This window comes from Chelonus insularis, unplaced genomic scaffold (assembly GCF_013357705.1).
Source record: "Chelonus insularis isolate UGA/USDA-ARS -01 unplaced genomic scaffold, ASM1335770v1 contig_145_pilon, whole genome shotgun sequence".
NCBI lineage: Eukaryota > Metazoa > Arthropoda > Insecta > Hymenoptera > Braconidae > Chelonus > Chelonus insularis.
The window spans coordinates 383,315-405,927 of NW_023276386.1; the positions used below are offsets into that span (position 1 = coordinate 383,315).

The 22,613-nt window shown below is 28.3% G+C and overlaps 4 protein-coding genes across 6 annotated transcripts; 3 read left to right on the forward strand and 1 right to left on the reverse strand.

The window, feature by feature from the left end:
* The first annotated feature begins 25 nt into the window (after window positions 1–25).
* On the forward strand, window positions 26–13,184 carry LOC118075097 (transcription initiation factor TFIID subunit 7-like). Of its 3 annotated transcripts, none has more exons than XM_035096748.1 (5): window positions 26–75; window positions 11,516–11,970; window positions 12,085–12,213; window positions 12,293–12,373; window positions 12,465–13,184. In XM_035096748.1, exons 2-5 carry the CDS (start codon window positions 11,899–11,901, stop codon window positions 13,017–13,019), a joined length of 837 nt encoding a protein of 278 aa, XP_034952639.1. In that variant the 5' UTR covers window positions 26–75; window positions 11,516–11,898; the 3' UTR covers window positions 13,020–13,184. The 3 variants fall into 3 exon arrangements, with proteins under 3 accessions (XP_034952639.1, XP_034952640.1, XP_034952641.1); XM_035096749.1 differs by having other exon boundaries at window positions 11,516–11,781; XM_035096750.1 differs by having other exon boundaries at window positions 11,516–11,777.
* LOC118075079 (serine/threonine-protein phosphatase 6 regulatory ankyrin repeat subunit B-like) lies at window positions 30–8,194 on the forward strand. The gene is made up of 4 exons (XM_035096711.1): window positions 30–3,194; window positions 5,072–5,082; window positions 5,460–7,538; window positions 7,689–8,194. The coding sequence occupies exons 1-4, from the start codon at window positions 349–351 to the stop codon at window positions 8,192–8,194; spliced, it is 5,442 nt and encodes a 1,813-aa protein (XP_034952602.1). The 5' UTR covers window positions 30–348.
* Window positions 8,431–17,811, forward strand: LOC118075080 (ankyrin-3-like). Its single transcript, XM_035096712.1, has 10 exons — window positions 8,431–8,443; window positions 8,513–8,593; window positions 9,434–9,629; window positions 9,749–9,909; window positions 9,973–10,568; window positions 12,085–12,213; window positions 12,293–12,373; window positions 12,465–13,014; window positions 14,768–17,056; window positions 17,756–17,811. Exons 1-10 carry the CDS (start codon window positions 8,431–8,433, stop codon window positions 17,809–17,811), a joined length of 4,152 nt encoding a protein of 1,383 aa, XP_034952603.1.
* A 1,258-nt stretch (window positions 17,812–19,069) lies between these two features.
* On the reverse strand, window positions 19,070–21,999 carry LOC118075108 (uncharacterized). The gene has a single exon (XM_035096759.1). It carries the CDS (start codon window positions 21,640–21,642, stop codon window positions 19,642–19,644), a length of 2,001 nt encoding a protein of 666 aa, XP_034952650.1. The 5' UTR covers window positions 21,643–21,999; the 3' UTR covers window positions 19,070–19,641.
* Between the last annotated feature and the right edge of the window lie 614 nt (window positions 22,000–22,613).

The window sequence follows — 22,613 nt, forward strand, 5'->3', positions numbered from 1 at the left end:
GCTGACAGAAATAAAACCGGTGTATCAACATAACCTTACCAAGATTTTTCAACGACGTAATTGCAATGACATGAAGTAAGTTAAATTGTTTGTTAGTTATTATTATCTATGTATATAAAAATATTGACAATATTTTTAAAAAAAATGAACAAAAATTTCTAACTAATTTTATTAGTTTTTGATTGGTAAATAAAAATAAGGTTATCTGGTAGACCTGAACATATGTAACCTTGTAAACATTATTTAGAAGTTTAATTGCAATAAAAATCAGTCAGAAAGTTTAGTTGAAAGTAATTATTTAAATAAAAATATCTATAAACGTGTTTGTATGTGAATAATTAATTAAAAATGTCAAATCAAAGACAAATTAAAAATTATGTTATGCTTCGTGATGCAATTAAAAAGAAAAACATCCAAAGAGTTCGAAGTTTAATACAAAAAGATATAAATATTAATACTTTTGATGGAAAAAATAATACCCTTCTTCATTTGGCAATTATTAAATTCGAAGACGTAGATGTTCTGACAATGCTACTTGATAAAGGTGCCAACATTTATGCTTTAAATCACAATCATGATAAGCCACTTGAATTTGCAATCAAGAATAACAAAACACAAGCAGCAGTCTTACTTATAGAAAAAGGAGCTTTAGTTGGAGAAAATCTAAGACCATTGTTGCTTATGGCAATTGAAAAAAATAATCACACCATAGTTAGGAATTTAATTAACTACGGAATGCAATACAATCCGTTACTTGATTTAATAATTCCCTTCACTGTTGCTGTTTCTCAAGGAAAACCTCAAATAATTGAACATATTTTACCGCATTGTCAGTTTTCAAAACCATCAGATAAATATATTCCAAGAGAACTTGTAATCAAATCGGGTCAGCAATACAAGGATTGTGTTGAATTATTGTTGAAATGGAATTTTGTTATCAATCCAACTAGTAATCAAGATAAAAATTTTGTCTATGCAGCTATAGAAAATGGTCACCTACCGATTGTGTTACAATTATTGAAATTAGGAATTGATGTTGACTTAAAAAGTTCAAGAACCGGATTGGATCTATTGAAAGTTGCTTGCTTAAATAAACATTATGAAATTGCTGAGCATCTTTTAAAGAATAATGCTTCTGTAAATACAACGACGCCTACTAGCACCAGAATATTAAATAATCCAACGTATAACTATTGCAGTGCTTCGCTCTTATTCACTTACAATACGAATAATTTATGTGGACTAACATGCTTGCATATTGCCGTTTTAAATTCTGATCCAGTTATGACTAAATTATTGTTGAAATATGGTGCAAAAATAGTAGATGATCCAAAGTTTTTTAACATCACCTGTATTGCTGTACGAAATAATTGCGAAGACATTGTTCGTATATTCTTAGATCGTGATGTTAATGTGAATGATGTTGATTCTGAAGGTAGAAGCCTTTTACATTTCTGTATTAATACTACTGCTCTCAGACCAGATTACAGATACAACATAGCTAAAATACTTTTGGAAAAAGGAGCATCAATCCATCTTCAAAAACAAGGAAGTTCACTTTTTTTTGAAGCCATCAAAAATGGATATCAAAAAATAGCTCAATTATTCCTGGATTATAATGTCAAGATCCAATACATTAGTTCAGATGGTTTTATTCCACTTCATAAAGCAATAGAAAAGGATTTTGATGCAGAGTTTATTGAAAATTTATTGAAACTCAATTCACCAGTTGATATTGTGAACAATGATATGCTTACACCACTATTTATTGCTTGCAAAATGAACTTAAAACATCAAGTAGACATCATAAAAATACTTTTACAATATAAAGCAAATATTAATTGCACTGATAGTACATCAAATACACCCTTGCACATTGCTTGTCAAGCTCGGAACCTAGAAGTCATCACAGTTTTGCTGGAAAATGGTGCTAATCCAAATTCTGCAAATGACGAAGGTCAGACACCTCTTCATTTAGTTTGTGCACAAAAAGATGCAAAAGATGAGTCTACAGATGAAATGACTTTGAAGATAATAGAATTGTTGCTTCAATACAATGCAAATATTGAAGCTGTAGATATGAAAGGCTGGACCCCACTGTTTATAGCTTGTGATGCAAACAATCAAGCAACAATTAAATTCCTTTTGGATAATAACGCGAATGCTGATCACTTGGATTTAAAAAATCTAACTCCTATTTATATTGCTGCACAAAGCTCTAAATATAATTCGGAAATTATTAAACTACTATTGGAACGTAATGTTAGAGTTCATTCAATTAATAACGCAAAAGAATCGATAATCCATATTATCATTAATAGAAATGATGTGAAACTTATAAAAAGCCTTGCTCGCACACAAGTTAGCTTTAATTGTGCTAATAATGAAGGTGATACTCCTCTTCATGTTGCTGTTCAAGATGGATCTTTAAATATGATAAAAAGTTTGATAAAATATGGTGCCAATATTAATATATTAAATAAAAAACATCAAACTCCTCTTCAAAGTGCCATCAAGCATTTGTTTGAGAGTCGAAAGAAATTTGAAAAGTGCCTTAGACGCCGATATTCTATTTGGGACCCTAGTAATCTAAACACGTGGCATAATTCTAGTGACGATGATTCTGATGACTATTTATACAGAATTAATATACAAACATATAAACAAATAATCATATATTTTAAAACACAAGTTGTCAAATTGAAGATTGCAGGAATCGAGGTGAATAATCGAAATCTAAAGACTGTTTACAATTCTGATGATTTTTCTAGCGATGAAGAATTCCCTGATGGAGATAATTTAGATTGTTCAATTGATGTACTACAACTTGAAGTTGATTGTGAGATGGAAATCGTAAAGATGCAAATGGAGAATATTTGCGTTAATAAAATCACCTTTTATGATTTGCTAAAAAATAATCTCCATTTTTTACGTAGATTTGTTAATAATAAACAAATACAAAAAAACTTAAAACTAAAAATCTATGATGAGAAGTTTCCATTGTATATAAACATCGCCCGAAGTCGATTTCGTGATGCGAAACTCCTCCAAGGACTCATAGATTCTAGCAAAAAATATTTTAATTTAAATATCGACCAACGATTGCCTAATGATTGCTTAGAAATGATGTTTAGTTACTTAAATATGAAAGACATAGAGATGTTTATCAGAGCTTTTGAGCCATTATATAGATAGTTTTATTTACACATTGGCATGAAACATGGATTGATTCCGACAATAAGTTTAAAAGAAAATTATTTTTATTTATGTTAAAAGTTTGATTAAAATTTGCGTGTTCTTTATTTTATAGAAGTGTTTTCATTGAAATCGTTTTGTCTCTTAATGACAAAAAAATATTTATATAACAAATGTTATTTCATACTTTAGAGATGATATATAAAATGTTTTGGTAGTTTTGTTTTGGAAATGATATTAAAAAAATAAAATTTATATTTGAAATATTATAAGCTTGTGTGTGTCTGTATGTTAATTTACTTATCTCATTCTGGAAAGTCTTGATGAAAAAATAATTTAAATATTAACAGATTAAGTTATTATTTTATAAAGATGTATACAAGAGCTAAGAAGCCATTGGAAATAATTCTTCTATTTAAATTATTTATGTAAGTTTCGTAACAAAATTATCTGAATTATAATAAATTAATATATTTGTAGAAATGTTATTAAATTTACTAGGGCAATTACACATAATAAAATATCATTATAACTTATTTCTATGCTCACATTTTTATTGTTATTTACAAACTTATCTTAAGTTTATTTTAATCTTTCTTGACACAAAACTTGAATAAAATAGATTAAATTACTAAAATATTGTTTGAAATAGATGATTTCTGTTCAACATTTAAATCATGACAATGCTATCATTAGTTCTACAATGCAAATTTATTTTATTTCATTGGTAATATTTAAAATACATGAATCGTGTTTATATTTTCTTCATTAGTGGTACTGAAATCATCACATACATATGTTGATTCCAATTATTTTTGAATTATTAATAAATTAATGAACAGTTTAATTATCACTAAGCAGATATTTTTAATATTATTTACATGACTTCAGTAATAATGATTTTTAAGAATAGATAGGTAGTTAGGAAGATAGATTTCAACCAATAGACATCGACAATAGTAGTCATGCCACTGATTATACCTATTAAAAATAATTAAAATAGATATTATCAGTCAAACAAAGTGTAATGAAATCAACTTGTTTGAAATAACAAACAGTTGATCCTAATTCCAATATTTCATTTTAACATCAGTATTACTAAGTTAATATCAATTAATAATTAATAAAATCATTTTAGTCTAACGATAATGCTTACTTAATGTAAAAATTAATAATATTAATAATTTTCCAATATCTTATCTTGATTTTATTGACCTAGAATCCTAAATAATTAATTTTTATCATTCCGAAAGCTGGCGACCAATGAAAAAATGATTTGTTTAATAGTATTAAGGTCAGTAGATTCCAATGAAAATATTATGGCTTTATTTTTGTATCTCTAGAGTACACTTGATCGTATTTTCTGAAAAAAATAATTCATTTGCATTAGCATTGGATTACTATAAAATTGAAAAATTGTATGAAAAGTGTATTATTTATACTTACCATCAAATTGATTATTCTTTATGAAAGAATTTTATGTTTAATCATGCTCTAATATCTAGAAAAATATCCATTTTTCAAGTCTTCGTCAATTGATTCTTTTACAGCTCTACATCGTCCTTAATATTGTATTGATAGTTATCACAATATTATAAATTTCATAACAGAAAATAATCAACCAGGAAGAAGTACATAGAAATATGAAGCAAATTTGGAACCCTTGATTATAAGACTTCATGATTAGATTGTATATTTTAACTTGAAAAATAATTTTTTCTGAAATAAAATAGATTAAAAAATAGTAATTCTTTTTGAAGTAAAAAAAAAAAGTTTCACATGAAATAATATTTATTCTTTTATTGTAATACTTACAGAGTGTAATAAATAGCTTTTTAACAGTTAATTTCAATTTAACGATGTATTCTGTTTACAGTGATAAAACAAGTAAGCAAGCTCAGTAGAAACTACTAGAAAGATAATTGCTAGTGACGTCGATAAATATCAATAAAACTTAATGTATAAGTTATCTTTAGAATAATGTATCATCAGTTAGAAGGGATAGCATGACCAAAAAGTATTGGTCGAATCAGTAAAATAAAGAATTAAACATGAGAAGTTTGATTGCTTGGACTCATGTATGTAATCAACAATCAGTAGTGAAGTCATCATCGAAACAAAAAGACGTTGTTCAACAAACTTGACTGTGAAGTCTAAAAAAAAAGTTATTTTAATTAATAATTGAGTGAGTTTAGAAATATCTAGTTATTTTGTAGCATAAAATTATTTGGAATTAAATAATTTACCGAAAATGATGACTGCAGGAGAAATTCTAACTTACGGACTGCTAATTGAAGCAATTAAAAAGAGTGACAAAGAAACAGCCCGAAATATGATACTAAATAATGTTAAAGTTAATAATTATACAACACAAAGCAGTAGTCCGCTTCATTTGGCTATTACTCAATTTGAAGACTTAGATATCATGACACTGCTACTTGATAAAGGAGCTGATATTCATGCTAAGGATAAACACAATAAAAAGCCTCTACATATTGCGGTAGAGAATAACAAAACAGAAGCTGCATTATTGCTTATAGAGAAAGGGGCTCTTGTTGGAGAAGATTTGAATCCATTGCTTCTTACAGCTATTGAAAACAATAATCATGCAATATTTCAATGTTTAATCGATGAGAGACAGCAGTCTGATCAAGATATTGACTTTAATAGTCTTTTCAAGAGTGCTATTTCTCATGGAAATCCAAAAATACTTGAACAAATTTTACCTCATTGTCAATTTTTAAAGGAGTCTGATAGATATGTTCCAAGAGAACTTGTTGTAAAAGCTGGATACCAATACAAAGAGTGCGTAGAGATGTTGATTAAATGGGGTTTCATCATCGATCCAACTAGTAATGAAGATAAAGATTTTGTTTATGGAGCTGTAAAATATGGCCACCTACAAGTAGTGATACAACTTTTGAAACTGGGAATTAAAATTAAGATGATGAAATCGAGTGTAGAGTTGAATCTTTTAAAAATTGCTTGCTTCAATAAACATCACGAAATTGTTGAACTTTTATTAAAGCAAGACTCTTGTTCGGATCCAACTACATGTGATAACTCTGGAACAATAGGGAAATGTTACTACCATAATGGACATGAACACAATTGTCCTCATTCATTTCTTTTTGACAAGAATGATGCATGTGGTAGAATATGCTTATACATAGCTGTCAGAAATTCTGACATAAAAATGACCAAATTATTATTGAAATATGGTGCAACAATAGTTGATGATCCAAAGTTTTTTAAAATCACCTGTTTGGCTATACGAAATAATTGTGAAGAACATGTTCGTCTATTCTTAGATCATGGTGTTGATGTAAATGGCATTGACTCTGAAGGAAGAACTCTTTTAAATTTCTGTGTATTTTGTAGTAATCATGATTTAAAATATAACATTGCTAAATTACTTTTAGAAGAAGGAGGAACTGAACATCTTCAAAAACAAGACAGTCCACTTTTCTTTGAAGCAGTGAAAAATGGACATCGTAAAATAGCCCAATTATTCCTGGATTATAATGCCAATGTTCACTACGTCAGTCCAGAAGGTAATACTGCACTTCATAAAGCTGTGAAAAGAGGTTTTAATGTAGAGTTTATAGAAAATTTATTAAAACTTGGTTTACCTGTTAATGTTGAAAATGATAAGATGAATACACCACTTCTTGTTGCTTGCAAAGCAGAACCAGATAATCAGTTAGAGATTGTCAAACTACTTTTGAAATACAATGCAAATGTTAATTGCAGTGATTCTAGTTCGAACACACCTTTACACATTGCATGCCAAGATCAAAACCTAGAGCTGATTAAAATTCTGCTTGAATCAGGAGCTAATCCCAATGCCGTAAATGAAGAAGACCAAACACCTATGCATTTTGTTTGCAAAGAAAAAACTGATGATACAGGAACTATTATAGAATTGTTGTTGGAATATAATGCAAATATTGAAGCTGTAGATGCTAAAGATTGGACTCCAATCTTCTATGCTTGTGAAGCAGTCAATGATATTGCAGTTAGATGTCTTTTGGATCTTCAAGTTGATGCTAATCATACTGATTTAGATAATTTGACTCCTCTGTATATTGCTGCAAAACATTGTAGATATAATTCTGAAATTGTTAAAATATTACTAAAACATAAAGTTAATGTGCATTGTATTAACAAATGGGGAAAGTCAGTTATCCATGCTGTTGTTGAGAATGATAATGCAGAGCTCGTCAAGTATCTTGCTCGTACGCAAATCAATTTCAATACTGTCAACGAAGATGGACGTACTCCTCTTCATACTGCTGTTAGAAACAAATGTGTTGATGTTACTAAAGAATTGATAAAATATGGTGCTAATGTTAATATTATTGATAAAAAAAATCGAACTCCTCTTCGAAATGCTATAAGATGGAGACATAATTTCCATTATGAAAGAAAAAAAGATGAAATAGAAGAGATAATTAGAATTTTGAAAATACAAATTATTAAATTGAAAGTAGCTGGACTGAAGGTGAATGATCAAAATATGAAGTTAGTTTATGATAATGATACAGAGAGTCATGATGAAGTTGTTAATCAAGATGATATAGATTATAGAATTGATATACCACAACTTGAGAGTGACTGTGAGAAGGAAATTGAAAGAATGAAAATGGAGAATATTGGTATCAATAATTGGACTCTTTATGATTTTCTAGAGAAAAGTATTCATATTATGAGTAGATATGTCAGAAATTTCCAAATCCAACGAACTTTAAATCTTCGAATTTATGATGAAAGATTTCCATTGTATATAAACATTGTAAGAAGTCGATATCGTGATGCTAAACTACGATATAGACTAATGGATTCTGCCAAAAATTATTTCAGTTCAATTATATCTCCACGATTGTCTGATGATAGTATGGATGCAATATTTAGTTACTTAAACCTTCAAGAGATAAAGATGGTTATCAGAATTTTAAGGCCATTGAAGAAACAATCAGCATTATTAAATTCTAATTGATTTCAATGATCAGTGTAAGGAGTAATCATTTTTTCAATATTAAAAATTTATATACTATTCATTTAAATATACAGAATTTATGTATTATTCTTATAATCTTAATACTTTTTAATAAAGTTGAAGATTTCTGTACAACAAATATCATTTGATAGTTTAAGAATGATCGTTAGTGTTTATATTTTCAGAATAATGTTTGAAAGAAGTAAAAATTATATTTAACAATAGCATAAGTAAATATGTTAAAGGTGTGTACTGTTATAATGTTTTCAATTATGTCAGTTTTAATAAACAAAAATTAAATTTGTTTATTTTTTACAGTAGTTTTATATCATTATCTTAATTGTCTTCCAAATCAAAATTTTTTAAACCTATTTGTTCTTTTAAACATGAAAATAATAAGTCAATGAGATCAATACGTTAATTATTTGTAATTAAAAAATTAGTATAAAGTAATAAATCTTTAATAATAGAAGAGTTTATTCTTTTTAATTTCTCTTTGAAGACTTTAAATCATTTAAGTCTTTTTTTCCGCTTTATCTTGAGAGATTGGTCCAAACCAATCTCTGCTGGGAGAGAATAGATTTCTAATTTCTATGATTTTAGAAGGGAACCTATTCTTTAACATATGCCACATGACTCCACAAAGGTAGAGAAGAATAGAAGGACTACAGTCAAACCACCAAAAGAGTGCTGGGATTAATTTAGGTTCGAGCATTTGATTTTAACTGTTTTAGATATAAAAATATCTAAAAATTTGTCTAAATCAGTGAATAATAAATAGAAAAAAAATGTCACTTATAGAACTAAACAGTCAATGTGCTCAGTTTAATGAAGCAATTAAAGAAGAAAACTACGAACTGCTTCGAGATTTGATTGAACCATTATCACTATCTGATATACATATTCCAAGAGAAATGGTCATATCATCTGATTCAAAATTTCAAAAAGGTGTTGAGTTATTGTTAAGATGGAAGTTCATCATCTATCCAATCAGTAATCAAGATAACTATTTTGTTTATGGAGCTGTAAAAAATGGCCATCTGCCAATTGTTTTCCAACTATTGAAATCGGGAATTGATGTTAACTGGGTGAATCCAAAAACTGGATTGAATCTGTTGAAAATAGCTTGATTAATAACCATTACCACAATACCTACCAACATTCAAATATTGGATCATCTCTTGTCTAAATATGAAGATCGCAGGAAATTACGTTATTTAATGACAAAAAATTGCATAGGTGTAACGTGTTTGCACATAGCCGTTTTAAATAGTAATTCAATGATGATAGAACTTTTATTAGATCATGAAGCAACAATAATTGATGATCCAGATTTTTTATATATCACTGGTATGGCTTTACGACTTGATTATGGAACAATTGCTCGACTATTCTTAAATTATGTTCCTGATGTAACACTATACTGCACCAAGCTGTAAAGGGTGTAAATGATATTGAAGTTATTAACTCTTTATTAAAACTTAATGTACCAGTTGATTCTGTAAATAATAACATGATAATACCACTTTTGTTTGCTTGTATTAATGTATCAAGCAACCAATCAAAGATTATTGAAACTCTTTCACAACACAATGCTAACATCCATCATACTATTTCCAACGTGAATCCAAGTTTTCCTTCAAATTTAAAAGGTTGTTGTCTTTTAATGGGCAATAAAGTTTATTTTGATGGTCAAACAGCTCTTCATATTGTTTGTAAATACTGGAATGACCAGAATATTGTAAATATAATAAAACTATTGTTATAATATAATGCAGATATAGAAGCAGTGGATGATAAAGGTTGGACCCCACTTTTTGTAGCTTGTTTTTCAATTAATAATCGAGCAGTTGAATGTCTTCTAGATCATCAAGCGAATCCTAATCATACTGATTTAGCAAATCTCACTCCTCTTTATTTTGCTGCAAAACACTCTGAAAATAATTCTAAAGTTTTGCACCAGCTTTTGGATTATAAAATCAATTTTCATTGCATGGATAATCAAGGGAATTCAATCATTCATTTGATTGCTGAGAATTATGAAGATGCAGAGTTTATCAAACGTCTTGCTTCGACTTATATAAATTTTAATTCTGTCAATAAAGAAGGAAATACGCCACTTCATATTGCTGTTAAAAATAATGCTGATGATGTGATTCAAAATCTCATAAAATATGGTGCTAATGTTAATATTCTGTATAAAAGAAAACGAACTCCTCTTCGCAATTCTGTAGATTATTTATTATCTTGCCACAAGAAGTATAAGAAACTTCAGAAGTATTGTAATCGCGGGTTCATGAGGAGAATCTCTTCGGATGATGATTTTCCTGAAAGTTTGATGGATTTTGATGACAGCCATGATTCATTTTATTGTGTACGCATAATAAGACTTCTTAAAATATAAATAATAATGTTGAAACAAAATCAAGAAATGGTTTATAAGCCTGAATACTATGGTGATAAATTTTATAATGAATATGAAAATGATACCATTAATATACGGAGCATGGAAAACGAATGTGAGCAGGAGATTGAAAGAATGAAAATAGAGAATATTGGTATCAATAATTGGACTCTTTATGATGTGTTCAACAACAATATTGATTTATTGGGTAAATATGTTAAGAATAAACACATAAAACAAATATTGGCACAGTTATTTGAAACTTAAAGAATTAAAGATGATTATTAGAGCTATAAAACCATTTCATAAATCATTAGATTCTGAAAAGAGTATCAAACCCAGATTGGTTTCAACTAGTCCGAAAATTGAAAGAAGCCCAGGATGGGAGGAAGACTTACGTAGAATGATCAAAAATTTACAATCACGTGCCGATAACTGGATTTTCTGAAAGAGACAGGCGTAAGATTTTCGTTAGGAAATGTAAAGTCATAAATGAATGGCAATTTGACTTAGAAAAGAAACGTAAGTCTGATGAAAATTTTTAGTTCAAGACTAGTTACTAGGGTATAATCTATAAAAGAATTACTTTTTATTCTTAAATATTTTTTCACAAATTTACTTAAAGATTTTATATTTTGAATGTATTCATTATATTTATATATTTCATCAATGTATTGTTATTATAATGTTATATTATTTAAAAGCAAAGTAGTTTTATAAAGCTAATATTATTTGATAAATTGCAAAATTATTTATAAAATATTTTTATTTTCATAATAATATGTGGAGAATAAAACATATGTATTTGATATATAATATTTGATATATAATAACTGGTGTGTTCGTTTTATATTTTGGTATTTTCCTTAAATACGTTAGGATACAAAAGTAGAAATATTTTCTTGATTGTCACGCAGGTAGTCCAGACACAACGTGACAGCTGTTCTATTGCATTTCTCGTACCTGAACCTTTCTTCTTTAGTTTCCCAAGGACCCATAAACTTACTACCAAACTAGCGGAATTTCCACGAAAGAGTTTTACAGACGTGATAGTAAGCAGAGTAATTAACTTGCATGTATTAGAAAAAGAAGCCATGGGGACTGCTGGAGAGTGGGGATCACCAATCTTCTTCATAAACATCAGAGAAATTTTCAGTTCCGTTCGAATTAATTACAGTTGTAGGTATTAAAAACTAATCAATTACTTATCACCAAGTCGTTTTATTCAGTTTAAATAGGGTGAGAAGGATGTCTGAGTAAAAATATCTGCAAAAGAATATTGAATGTTTTTCATTTGAAGATGAATCAACAAAAAAGCCTACAGGTTCTTCCTCCTGATTTGGAAAGCCAATTTATTTTGAGATTACCTCCAGTAAATTATAATTTTACTTTCGATTAATTATTATTCTTGTATTTGTGAAATCGTCCTTTTTAGGTTATGAATAAATATATTTTATTTACTATTGTTTCTTTGTTGTTTTTCTAGGAACCAGCTAAGGTTTTAAAGGAATTATTAAAGCATGATCATTTATTAAAAAATAGATTATCCATTAAAATTAATGATGATATGAGGTATGGCGAAATTAGGTTGGATAACTGGATATTACATGCAAAGGTATGAATTTATTTGACTTTCGTTATCTTTTCAAACTGAACAAATAGTTGTTAAGAACTGATGTTTACTGTGATTTTAGGTTGTTGATTTACCAACAATTGTGGAATCTCTAAAAACTATGGATCATAAAAGTTTTTATAAAACAGCTGATATTTGCCAGGTATTTAAATATATCAATTCTCTATTCAATAATAAATCTTTAAACGTAAACAAAAGAGGAATTTGTGAACAATAAAATTTATATTCTACAGATGGTCATTTGTAAAGAGGAAGATGATCGTATAATCGATGAAAAAGTGCAAGTAGAACAACCAAAACAAAAAGATTCGAATAAAGTTGATCGACAATTTTGGTGGCCACATGGTGTTACACCACCGCTGAAGAATGTTAGAAAAAGAAGATTCAGAAAAGTATTGAAGAAAAAAATTGTCGAGACCCTTGAGATAGAGAAAGAGATTAAAAGATTATTACAAGTCGATAATGATGCAGTGAATGTTAGATGGGAAGTAATTTATGAAGAAATAGAAGATATCAAATCTAGCAAATGCTCCAATTCTGAAATTATGAATGAAAAAACAGAAACAAACAGTTCATTTCAAAGTGTCGATCTAATATCTCGTAATACAGTCGAACATGATATATTTGGTGAAGCTATAAGTGACAGTGACGATGAGAATGAAAAATTGAAAATTGATCAGATAGAATTGGATGAAAGTAGTCAATTATCTATTGACAGCCAGCATTTTGATTTCAATTCAAATCAGGGAACCGATTCTCAGCAATCTCAACAGAGTACTGATCGTTAGGTGAAGTATTTACAGATAATATTTACATACTTCCACATTGAAGTTAGTTTAATGCCATACCTTTATATATATATATATATATATATATATATTTATTCAAGTAAATAAATATAAATCGTTGAATTGATCCATCATTTCTATAATATTTACGAATTAATCAACTGAGAAAACTAGTTTGTATATTTATTTAAAATGTATTGTAATTAATGTAAATATAGACTTTCAAAATTGTAACATTTACCATTTTTATCAATAAAATATTATTAATTACTTTTTAACAAATAAAAATGTGACGTAGAAAATTGATAATTTTATTTAATTTCGATTGGTTTTATTACTTTATAGAAATCATAAATCATGAAAGCTGGGTTGTATTTAGATATTATCATCATGAATTGTTCTCCAAGGACTATAATTTATTTATTTTTTTTATGTAAAAGATAATTATAAATTATCTAAAAATATGGTATACAGGATTGTATTCACACTTTTATGAAAAGAAAAGCAGTGATAAAATGATAATAATAATTGAAAAATGAACAGCTGATGAAAACTGGGTCCGTCATAACACTTGGCTAAAAATCATTTTTTGTGGTTTTTATTTATTTTAATTATTTCAAGTTTATTTTAAAAAAGGGAGAGTCTATAATTCTAGAAAAATGTCTTACTTTTTGATTAAGATCTAGTAATAATATATCATAATATAATATATGATAATATTTAAATATCATAAAAATGGAAAAAACTTTTCAATTTCAATTATTCAACATACAGAAAAATTTAGATTTTTAAATAAAAAACAGGGCATTTTTTAGATCTAATTTGATCTACTCATTTCTAAATAAACTAAAGAAAATTTTATCCAAGTAAATCTGTGTAAATCTAGTGAGATTACTGTATATCTACACAAATTACTGTATGTCTATGAAGATCTCCATTAATCTTGATGATAAAAAAAATTTAATGCGTCTATAGAAGTCATAAAATATCTAAAGTAAATAAAACAGATGTACACAGAACAAAGTAGATCGAATTATGCCAAAAAATAAATATCAATAGATCAATGTAGATCTGTTTCATTTTTCCCGGGTATGGCGGCTGTACTAAGCCCAATATCACCTTTAAGCTTCGGCAAGAAATACGATGTTTTACCGAACTCTACCTGAAGTAGTCCAGTAAATATAGAAGGCTTTGTCCCATTTGTGGCCACATTTTTGTACAATTATCAATTTTTAATTTTCTCTCCATTAATAATATAAGCAATAATAATTAAAAATTCATGTCAAAATTAAAAAATCAGCGCACTTTCGCTTCTAAGTACATCTATTCTATAAGTCATTGTGGATATTTTAACTTTAAAAAATTAAAAATTACTAATTATACAAAAATGTGTCCACAAATGGGACAAAGCCTCCTATATTTACTGGACTAAAGGAGCTTTAGGAAAGACCAAGGTCTATAGATGGAGAGGGTACTTGGTCGCCATCCCCTCTCCATCTACGAACCTTGGAAGGACTACCAAAAGTGGAGGCTTTTGGGTTAATCAGTTCCGCCATTGTTGACCGTTAAGACCTTCTGTGCCTAAAAAACGTGTTCGTATCTGTGTTTTTGAATATTTGGTGTTGATATTTTTATTACGTATCATTAATATCATCACAAGTATTAACGTTAATTAAGTGAAAAGCAAGTTATTATTTGAATAAAATTATCTGCAAGCTTGTTTAATAGTGTGCTGAACAAAATGGCAGGTTTACAAGATAATCAAAGATACGCCATACTTTGTAAAGCCATTAAGAAAAGAAACAAAGTGAGAGCTCGACAAATGATATTAGATAATGTTCAAGTTAATGATCCTGCATCAAAAAACAACACTCCTCTTCATTGGGCCATTATTCATTTCGAAGATTTAGAAATCATGACGATGCTACTTGATCGAGGAGCTGATATTCATGCTGTAAATCTTTATGAATTGAAACCACTCGACATTGCTGTTCACAGCAACAAGACTGAAGCAGCATTGTTACTTATAGAGAGAGGAGCACTTGTCGGTGAAAATTTGAACGCGCTGCTATGTAGAATATTGGAAATGAACAATCTTATATTATTTAAAAGTGTATTCAATAACAGAAGACAAAGTGATTACAGAATTGATTACAGGACTTTATTCAACGAAGCTATTTGTCGAGGTTGTGCCGAAATACTTGAATATATTTTACCCCACTGTCTATTTTTAAAATCAGAAGAACGATATATTCCACCAAATTTGGTACTGAAGTTTCATCGAGGATACGAAAACTGTGTAGATGTATTATTAAAATACAATTTCACAGTTCATCCAGACAGCTATCAAGACGAAAATTTCATTTTCAGAGCTGTGGAACGTGGTCATGTTTCAATTGTCACACAATTGTTGGAATGGGGTATTGATGTTAACATGACCCATTCAGTGACAGGTACAAGTCTCCTGCAAATAGCATGCCTGGAGAAAAATCATAAAATTGTTGAAAATCTTCTGAAATACAATGCTTCTTTAACGCCGAAAGAAAAAGTTCCTCCTTCAAATAATTCACCTGGTCATTCATTGTTATTTATCGCTGCAACTAATTGTGATCCAGTTACAGCAAGATTATTATTACAATATGGTGCGAAAATAACAAATGATCAATCATATTTTCTCATCACCTGCATTGCTGCACACGCCAATTGCGAAGAAATTGTTCGTATAATGTTGGATCATGGTGTTGATGTGAATTTCAATAACATGGATGGAAAATCGCTTTTGGATTCTTGTGTTCGTGATGGTCCTGCAGATTCAAGATATAACATCGCTAAATTACTTTTAGAAAGAGGAGCCATCTCTCAAATTCAAGTTCCAGGAAATTCATTTCTTTACGAAGCAGTAAATGGTGGACATCATAAAATAGCTCAACTATTCTTGGATAATGATGCTGATGTTCACTTCGTCAACCCAACAGGTGATACGTTACTTCATAAGGCAATAGAAAAGAATTTTAATGCAGAATTTATAAAAGCTTTGTTACAACGTAATGTACCAGTTGATTCTGTAAATGATCAAATGCTTACACCACTTTTTCTTGCTTGCCAAACTAGATCAATGAATCAATTAGAGATTATTGAAGCTCTCTTACAACACAACGCAAATATCAATTATACTCTATCAAACGTGGATAAGTGTTTTCCTCCGGGTTTAAAAAGTCATATACTTGCAATAAATTTAGCATGTTATGCTGATGGTCAAACACCTCTTCATTTTATTTGCATGCATCGAAGTGATTTTACTCGGAGTATAATACAACTATTTCTGCAACATAATGCAAACATTGAGGCTAAAGATAAAAGAGGCTGCACACCACTCTTAGTTGCCTGTAAAATAAGTAATGACACTGCAGTTAAATGTCTTCTGGATCATCATGCAGATATTAATTGTACTGATTTAGAAAATTTCACTCCTCTTTGGGTTGCTGTGAAACATTCTACACACTATTCTGGAGTTGTTAGAATATTAGTGGAAAATAAAATTGATGTTCACCATGTCGACAAACAAGGGAATTCAATAATTCATGAAATTGTTGAGAGGAATCAAGGTGAATTGCTCAAGACTCTTTCTCGTAGTGATGTCAACTTCAACTCTTTGGACAAAGACGGTAATACTCCGCTTCATCTCGCTGTTAACAAGAAATGCTATAATATTATTGAAAATCTGATAAAGTACGGTGCTGATATCAATTTTTTGGATAAAAACAATCGAACTCCTCTTCAAAAATTAAATGATAAATTATTTATTCCAAGTATACATTGTTTTGCTTCTAATAAAACACCTCCATATTTTACGACACAAGTATTGAAATTAAATATCGCTGGATTATATGTGAATGAACACAATTTAAAAATAATTTTTGATCATTGTAATAAATGTAAGATTAATAAAACAGGAGGAATTGATTGTAAAACTAATAGACTACAATTTGAAGAGGAATGTAAAAAAGAAATGGAAAAGATGAAAATGGAGAAAATTGGTATTGGAAACATGACTTTTTATGATTTGCTTAGAAATAATATTTATTCTCTAAGTAAATATATCAAAAATGAAAAAATGCAACAAATATTGGACCTTGAAATTTATGATGAAATGTTTCCATTATACATGGATGTTATAAGAAGTCGACTTCATGATGCTACACCGTTTAGTATGTTAATGAATCTTGTTAAAGAACATTTTTGTATGAATGTTTACCAAAGAATGCCTGAAGATTGCATTGATAAACTATTTAGTTACCTACATATCCAAGAAGTAATGAAGTTTATTCAAGCGGTTGAGCCAACAAATATATCGTCTTATTTGAATAACATGAATTATTTGGAATAGATTTCGATTACAGATATAAATTATTTTTGATTTATACTTAGAGTTTAATTGTAAATATACTTAACCTTAATTATCATATAATTATACTTTAATGTCTTTGCAATAATTTAGAAATAATTACACGACTTTGCTGTGTACCTTTTTTATAATAATATTTATAAAATATAAAAATCATATTTAGATAATTAATCATGTGTGTTATATTTTAAAATTTTTATAATGTTCTCATGTGTTCATAATAATAAAGAGTAATTCTTGAAAAATTAATTTTTATATTTTCCTAAAAATTTTTAATAATAAGTTGATATATCAATTATTATAAATAATTATTTTTTAAATTTTAATATAGACAATGAGTTGAATAATAATGTTAATAATTTATTTGATATTAAAATGACAGGATAAGTATAAATATCGATGATTTTTCTTACATATAAAAACATGTTATAAGTATGGAAAAACTTCAGAAATTCAAAAAAAATTTTTTATAAAAATAAACTTTTTGATGGTAATTTAAAACAAAAAATTAATCAGAATTGTCAGCATATATTCAAATTCAGAAAATCCACCTAGCAATATTGGTTTATATTATTTTGGAGATATAGTTTTACTAACCTTAATAATTATTCAATTTTTATACCAAATATTTCCTTCTCGATATACATATTTAAAAATGACAAAAATCTTTCATCAAATCTACCACGTCAGTTCACCAAAATACATGACTTTTAATAAACACATATTATTTATAACAATTTTATTGTGCTATAAACAAAAAAATATCTATTGTTTGAATACATTTAAGGTTGTTCGATCACAACTAATAGTATAGTATAGGAAAAACCGATATTAAAATTTAATTTAAAGATAAATGGCAATATTTGATATTAAATAAAACTTGACAATTAGAATTGTTTAAATACAAAATTATGAAACTTTTGATCGTTTTGTTCACAAGAAATCTTAATTTATTTGTGCCATTGGGTTCAGTGTTTAACCTAACTTTTAACCGAACTTTATACATTTATTATTGCTAAACTAAACTGTGAAATTTATTGATAAAGCGAACTTGATTTCTCTGAATGATTACCTATCACTTTTGAAATTTTTATAAATTAATCTTTAAAATCGCTAAATGATCGAACAACCTTAAGGTTATAAAATTATTAAAATTCAATTATGTTAATACCGATCTTATCCGAGCAGGTTACACATCATTTAATCGTTAAAAGGTATTTTTAATCATTTATAACAAAATAAAATTGTTATAAACTCTTCAAGAAAAATATGTAGATGTCGAAATACAGTGAATATACCTAAAATGCGAATTGTTAAATTAAAGATTGCAGAATTCATGGTGAATAAAAAGAACAAGGAAATAGGTTATAATTTCAAGAGCTATATGTATAGTATATATAATAGTAATGTTGAATATTCTGATAAAAATGATAGAAATAATACCAAAGATATACAACAATAGGAATCGAAATTTGAGCAGGAAATTTTAAAAAATGAAAAATATTGGTGCCAACAATATGACTCTTTGTAATGTGCTAATGGAAAATATTTATTATCTTAGTAGATACGTAAAGAATCAAACAATTTAACAAACATTAAATCTATACTTTTATAATAAGATATTTCCATTATATAGATATTATAAGAAGTCAATTCTGAGATGCTTAATTGCGATTTAAAATAAGTCAATAAAGCAAAAAAAGTTTTGCAGTTTCAATGTACGTCCACGATTTCCTGATTATTGTATACATTTAATGTTTTGTTACTTGAACCTGAAGAAGTAAAAATGATAATAAGACCTATAAAACCATCTTATCATTAATGGTACTTAATAACGAGTATTAAACTTAGATTGGTTCCGATTATGAATCAATGAAAGAGTTTTTTTTAAGTATTTTTTTTTATTTTTTTTAAAATTATTTTATCAATGTGTTTCTATTTCGTAATTTTGTTCTTAAAATATGACAAGTTTTCTTAATACTGTTAAGAAGATATCAAATCACAACAATGAACTATTTATTTGATAAAAAAATTGAAGTATTACTTAAAAAAGTCTAAGAAGAATTTCTGTTTATAAACTAATAATATAGTACAGTTTTTTTATGAATCATCATTGATATGTCAATCAAGCATACATAATAATTACATGCTTAAAAAAAAAATAACAACTTAAATAAATAAAAACTATTTACAATTATCAATTTGATTGTCATAATCTCACATGTCATCAGTAAACCAATCTGAATCTCTTTGTAATCTCAATACCGATTTCTTTGTTGTCCGCCCTACTTTCTTAGATACTGAACACCAATTTATAAAGTAATCAATAATACCAACAGCATTCATTTCACATAAATAATCCATAAAAAAATCATTCATCTCGGAATGGATTATTTTTTCTTTTTTGAACCTTACAATCTCTCTTTCGGATTCTAAAAACCAACTTAAAAATTGCAATGATTCCCATGTGGACTGTTGAATATTTAACTTATGCCTTTTCCATATTTTATAAATTCGTTCAATTGAAAATATATCACTTTTAAAATGATCTCTGCACTTCTTTCGCTCTTCTTCTGTCTTGAATTTCCAAATCAACAAATTATTTGCTGCATCATATTGTTGTCTTTCTATAAGATCTTTACATAGACTAATATGATCAATATTATTCTTGATGGAGTCCTCTTCTTCAGGTGTAACATCTTGCCAGTTCAATAGTTTATCTGCAATTTGGAATTGATTATTGTTTATCAAAAGATGCCAAACATTGATCGTCTGTTTAAAAAATTTCTTCTCTATTGTTGATTTGAAAATTTCTTCCATAAACTCATCTAGCTTTTCAAACTGATCTTCAGCAATTAATCGTTCGTAAGATTCTGATCCAAGCTCTATAAATTCATTCCTGATAGCTGCAATTGCTGGATCATTTAATATCAATTTTAAACTATTTATGTCCCACACATTTATTAAATCACATACAAATTTATAATTCACATCTTCACCAAGCATGTTCTGTTTCGTAAATTCTGGAATAATACGCCAGGCTTGATATAATAAGGTACGGTATTTGCTTGTTTCTGTAGAATATCCTAGCTCATACTCTTCAACTAGTTTATTTGTAATTACGTCCATGAATGTACAGACCATGGTATTATCATAGTTTTGGAATTTCACTACGTCCTTCAATACAGACACAAAGAGTTCCTGCCATGGCCATGATGACAATAACATTTTCAATATTTCGTTTCTTGGATCTAGTAACTCAACATTGTATACTCCATATGATCTTATTTTTGTGGTAAAAAATAACTGCTTATCATTCGCCGTCATCTGAGATATTAAAAACATGCATATTTCAACATATTGCCCTCTCATGTAGTCTTTGATGGTGTGATTCATTTTTTCATAATAGTTGTAGTTCTCGACAGTCTTGCAAGCAAATTCTAATAAATTTATATTCCTATGCTCTTCTGGGATCTTGCTCCAAAAATATTTTGTTGCAGTGCTGTATCCCTCATGCACTGATAATTTTAACATATTCACCTCCGGTGTGAGATTTTGATCATACATAAAACTCAACTCTGCTAGATGTTCTTCAGAGTCACCTGCCGCTGATTCAAAATACTTTATTAAATTAGGTAAAGTATTATCTCTCCGACATTTCCAATATGCCAAAATGTGCCTATTCAAACGGTTGAAAATGTCTTCATAATTATTATTTTGTATATCATTTGGTATTTTATGCCACAATTGATCAATGTGCTCTTCCACAGCGTAGCTGCAGGCAATATCATACACTTTTGTAGCACTCAAATTTGGATTATCCAACCAAAAGGTCTTTAGTGTTTTTGCTCCGTCTATATTACCATAACTTGTCCAGTGTAACTTATCAATGTAATTCAAGGATATATTTTCAACTTCGAATGAAGGCTGATCTTCGTATTTAATAAATTGATACATATCAAATAAATTTTCACCTATGATTTTCACAAGATGCATCACTTCGGCTTCTAATAGTTGAGGTAATTTCTCGTCATAGAATTCGTTCATTACGTTCTTGGTGAATTCGCGCCATCGGTCCTTGACTTCATTGGTATAGAACTGATCGTTGTTCTGAAAGAATTGCACTATTCTATCTTTTACTTCTTGCTTCGTCCAAAATAATATCGCAATCTTTACTCCTGCTCTTTGTTGCAAACCAAAGTTCAGCTCGTATGTCATTTTTAGGGTATTTTCTTCTTGTAATTGGTTAAAAAAAAATGATTTTATAATTGAATAAAAAAATATTAAATTATAACATATTAAAATAAATAATAAATAAAATAATATATAATTATATTTAAAATAAAATCTTGCCAATAGAAACAACTCTTAGTTTGTCAAAATCTTTGTGTAATATTATTGTCCAACTGCAACAAGCTTGAATGAAAAGTCTCTTTGGTAGCACAATACACACAAGCAGAATAATAATCCAACAATTAGACTGAATTTAGTATTTATTGAATACTGAGATGACACAGACAAGGTGATCCGATGCATAGGGTAGTTCATTCAACAAGAAAGCTACGCCTGTGTTGAACGAGGATAAATACTCTACCTATGCTATCTAGCTCACTTCTGATTGGATATTGGAGAGACCGAGGGCAGTACTTTCTATGAATATTTTGCGCATGTACACTAAAAAGCATGCGCAATGGCACAGGTGTCAAATTAAGAAAATTTTTGAAAATATTTTAATAATAAATAATAATTTTTTTTAATTGAAAATTATTGAAGACAAATTGAATCTTTACTTATTCAAAAATTTGGAATACTTTTTTTTTTTTAGAAATTTCTTTCAAAATATTTAACAAACTTTTTTCCATTCTTCATCTATCAAAAAGCAGAAAATGTCATATTTTGCTGAATAATATTAGTATACTTTATATTGAATGATTAAACTGTAAATTAAATATAAATATTAGATGGAAAATCCAGTCATGTCATTAAAAATTAATTTAACTTTTTCAAATCTATTTTAAATATCAACTGTCTTTATTCTGAGAATTTACTCGAAAACAGACATCTAGATTTTACGAAGGACATTAGCGGATATTCCCATCATTAAAGCTGAATATTTAATACGCTATCCTTAGCCAGGTCATCTTTTGTTCACAACCTTATGAGGGCTGTGACCTTCAACTATCCTCATA

Bases quoted from the DNA above. Each gene is read 5' to 3' on its own strand.
- LOC118075108 (XM_035096759.1), bottom strand. From the start codon at position 21,642: ATGACATACGAGCTGAACTTTGGTTTGCAACAAAGAGCAGGAGTAAAG.
- LOC118075079 (XM_035096711.1), top strand. From the start codon at position 349: ATGTCAAATCAAAGACAAATTAAAAATTATGTTATGCTTCGTGATGCA. The intron at 7,539-7,688 runs GTGCTAATGTTA...AATTGAAAGTAG, and splicing joins TAAAGAATTGATAAAATATG to CTGGACTGAAGGTGAATGAT.
- LOC118075080 (XM_035096712.1), top strand. The intron at 8,594-9,433 runs GTCAATGAGATC...AAAATTGCATAG, and splicing joins TTTAAACATGAAAATAATAA to GTGTAACGTGTTTGCACATA. The intron at 12,214-12,292 runs GTATGAATTTAT...CTGTGATTTTAG, and splicing joins ACTGGATATTACATGCAAAG to GTTGTTGATTTACCAACAAT.
- LOC118075097 (XM_035096748.1), top strand. From the start codon at position 11,899: ATGAATCAACAAAAAAGCCTACAGGTTCTTCCTCCTGATTTGGAAAGC. The intron at 11,971-12,084 runs GTAAATTATAAT...TTGTTTTTCTAG, and splicing joins TTATTTTGAGATTACCTCCA to GAACCAGCTAAGGTTTTAAA. The intron at 12,374-12,464 runs GTATTTAAATAT...TATATTCTACAG, and splicing joins AAACAGCTGATATTTGCCAG to ATGGTCATTTGTAAAGAGGA.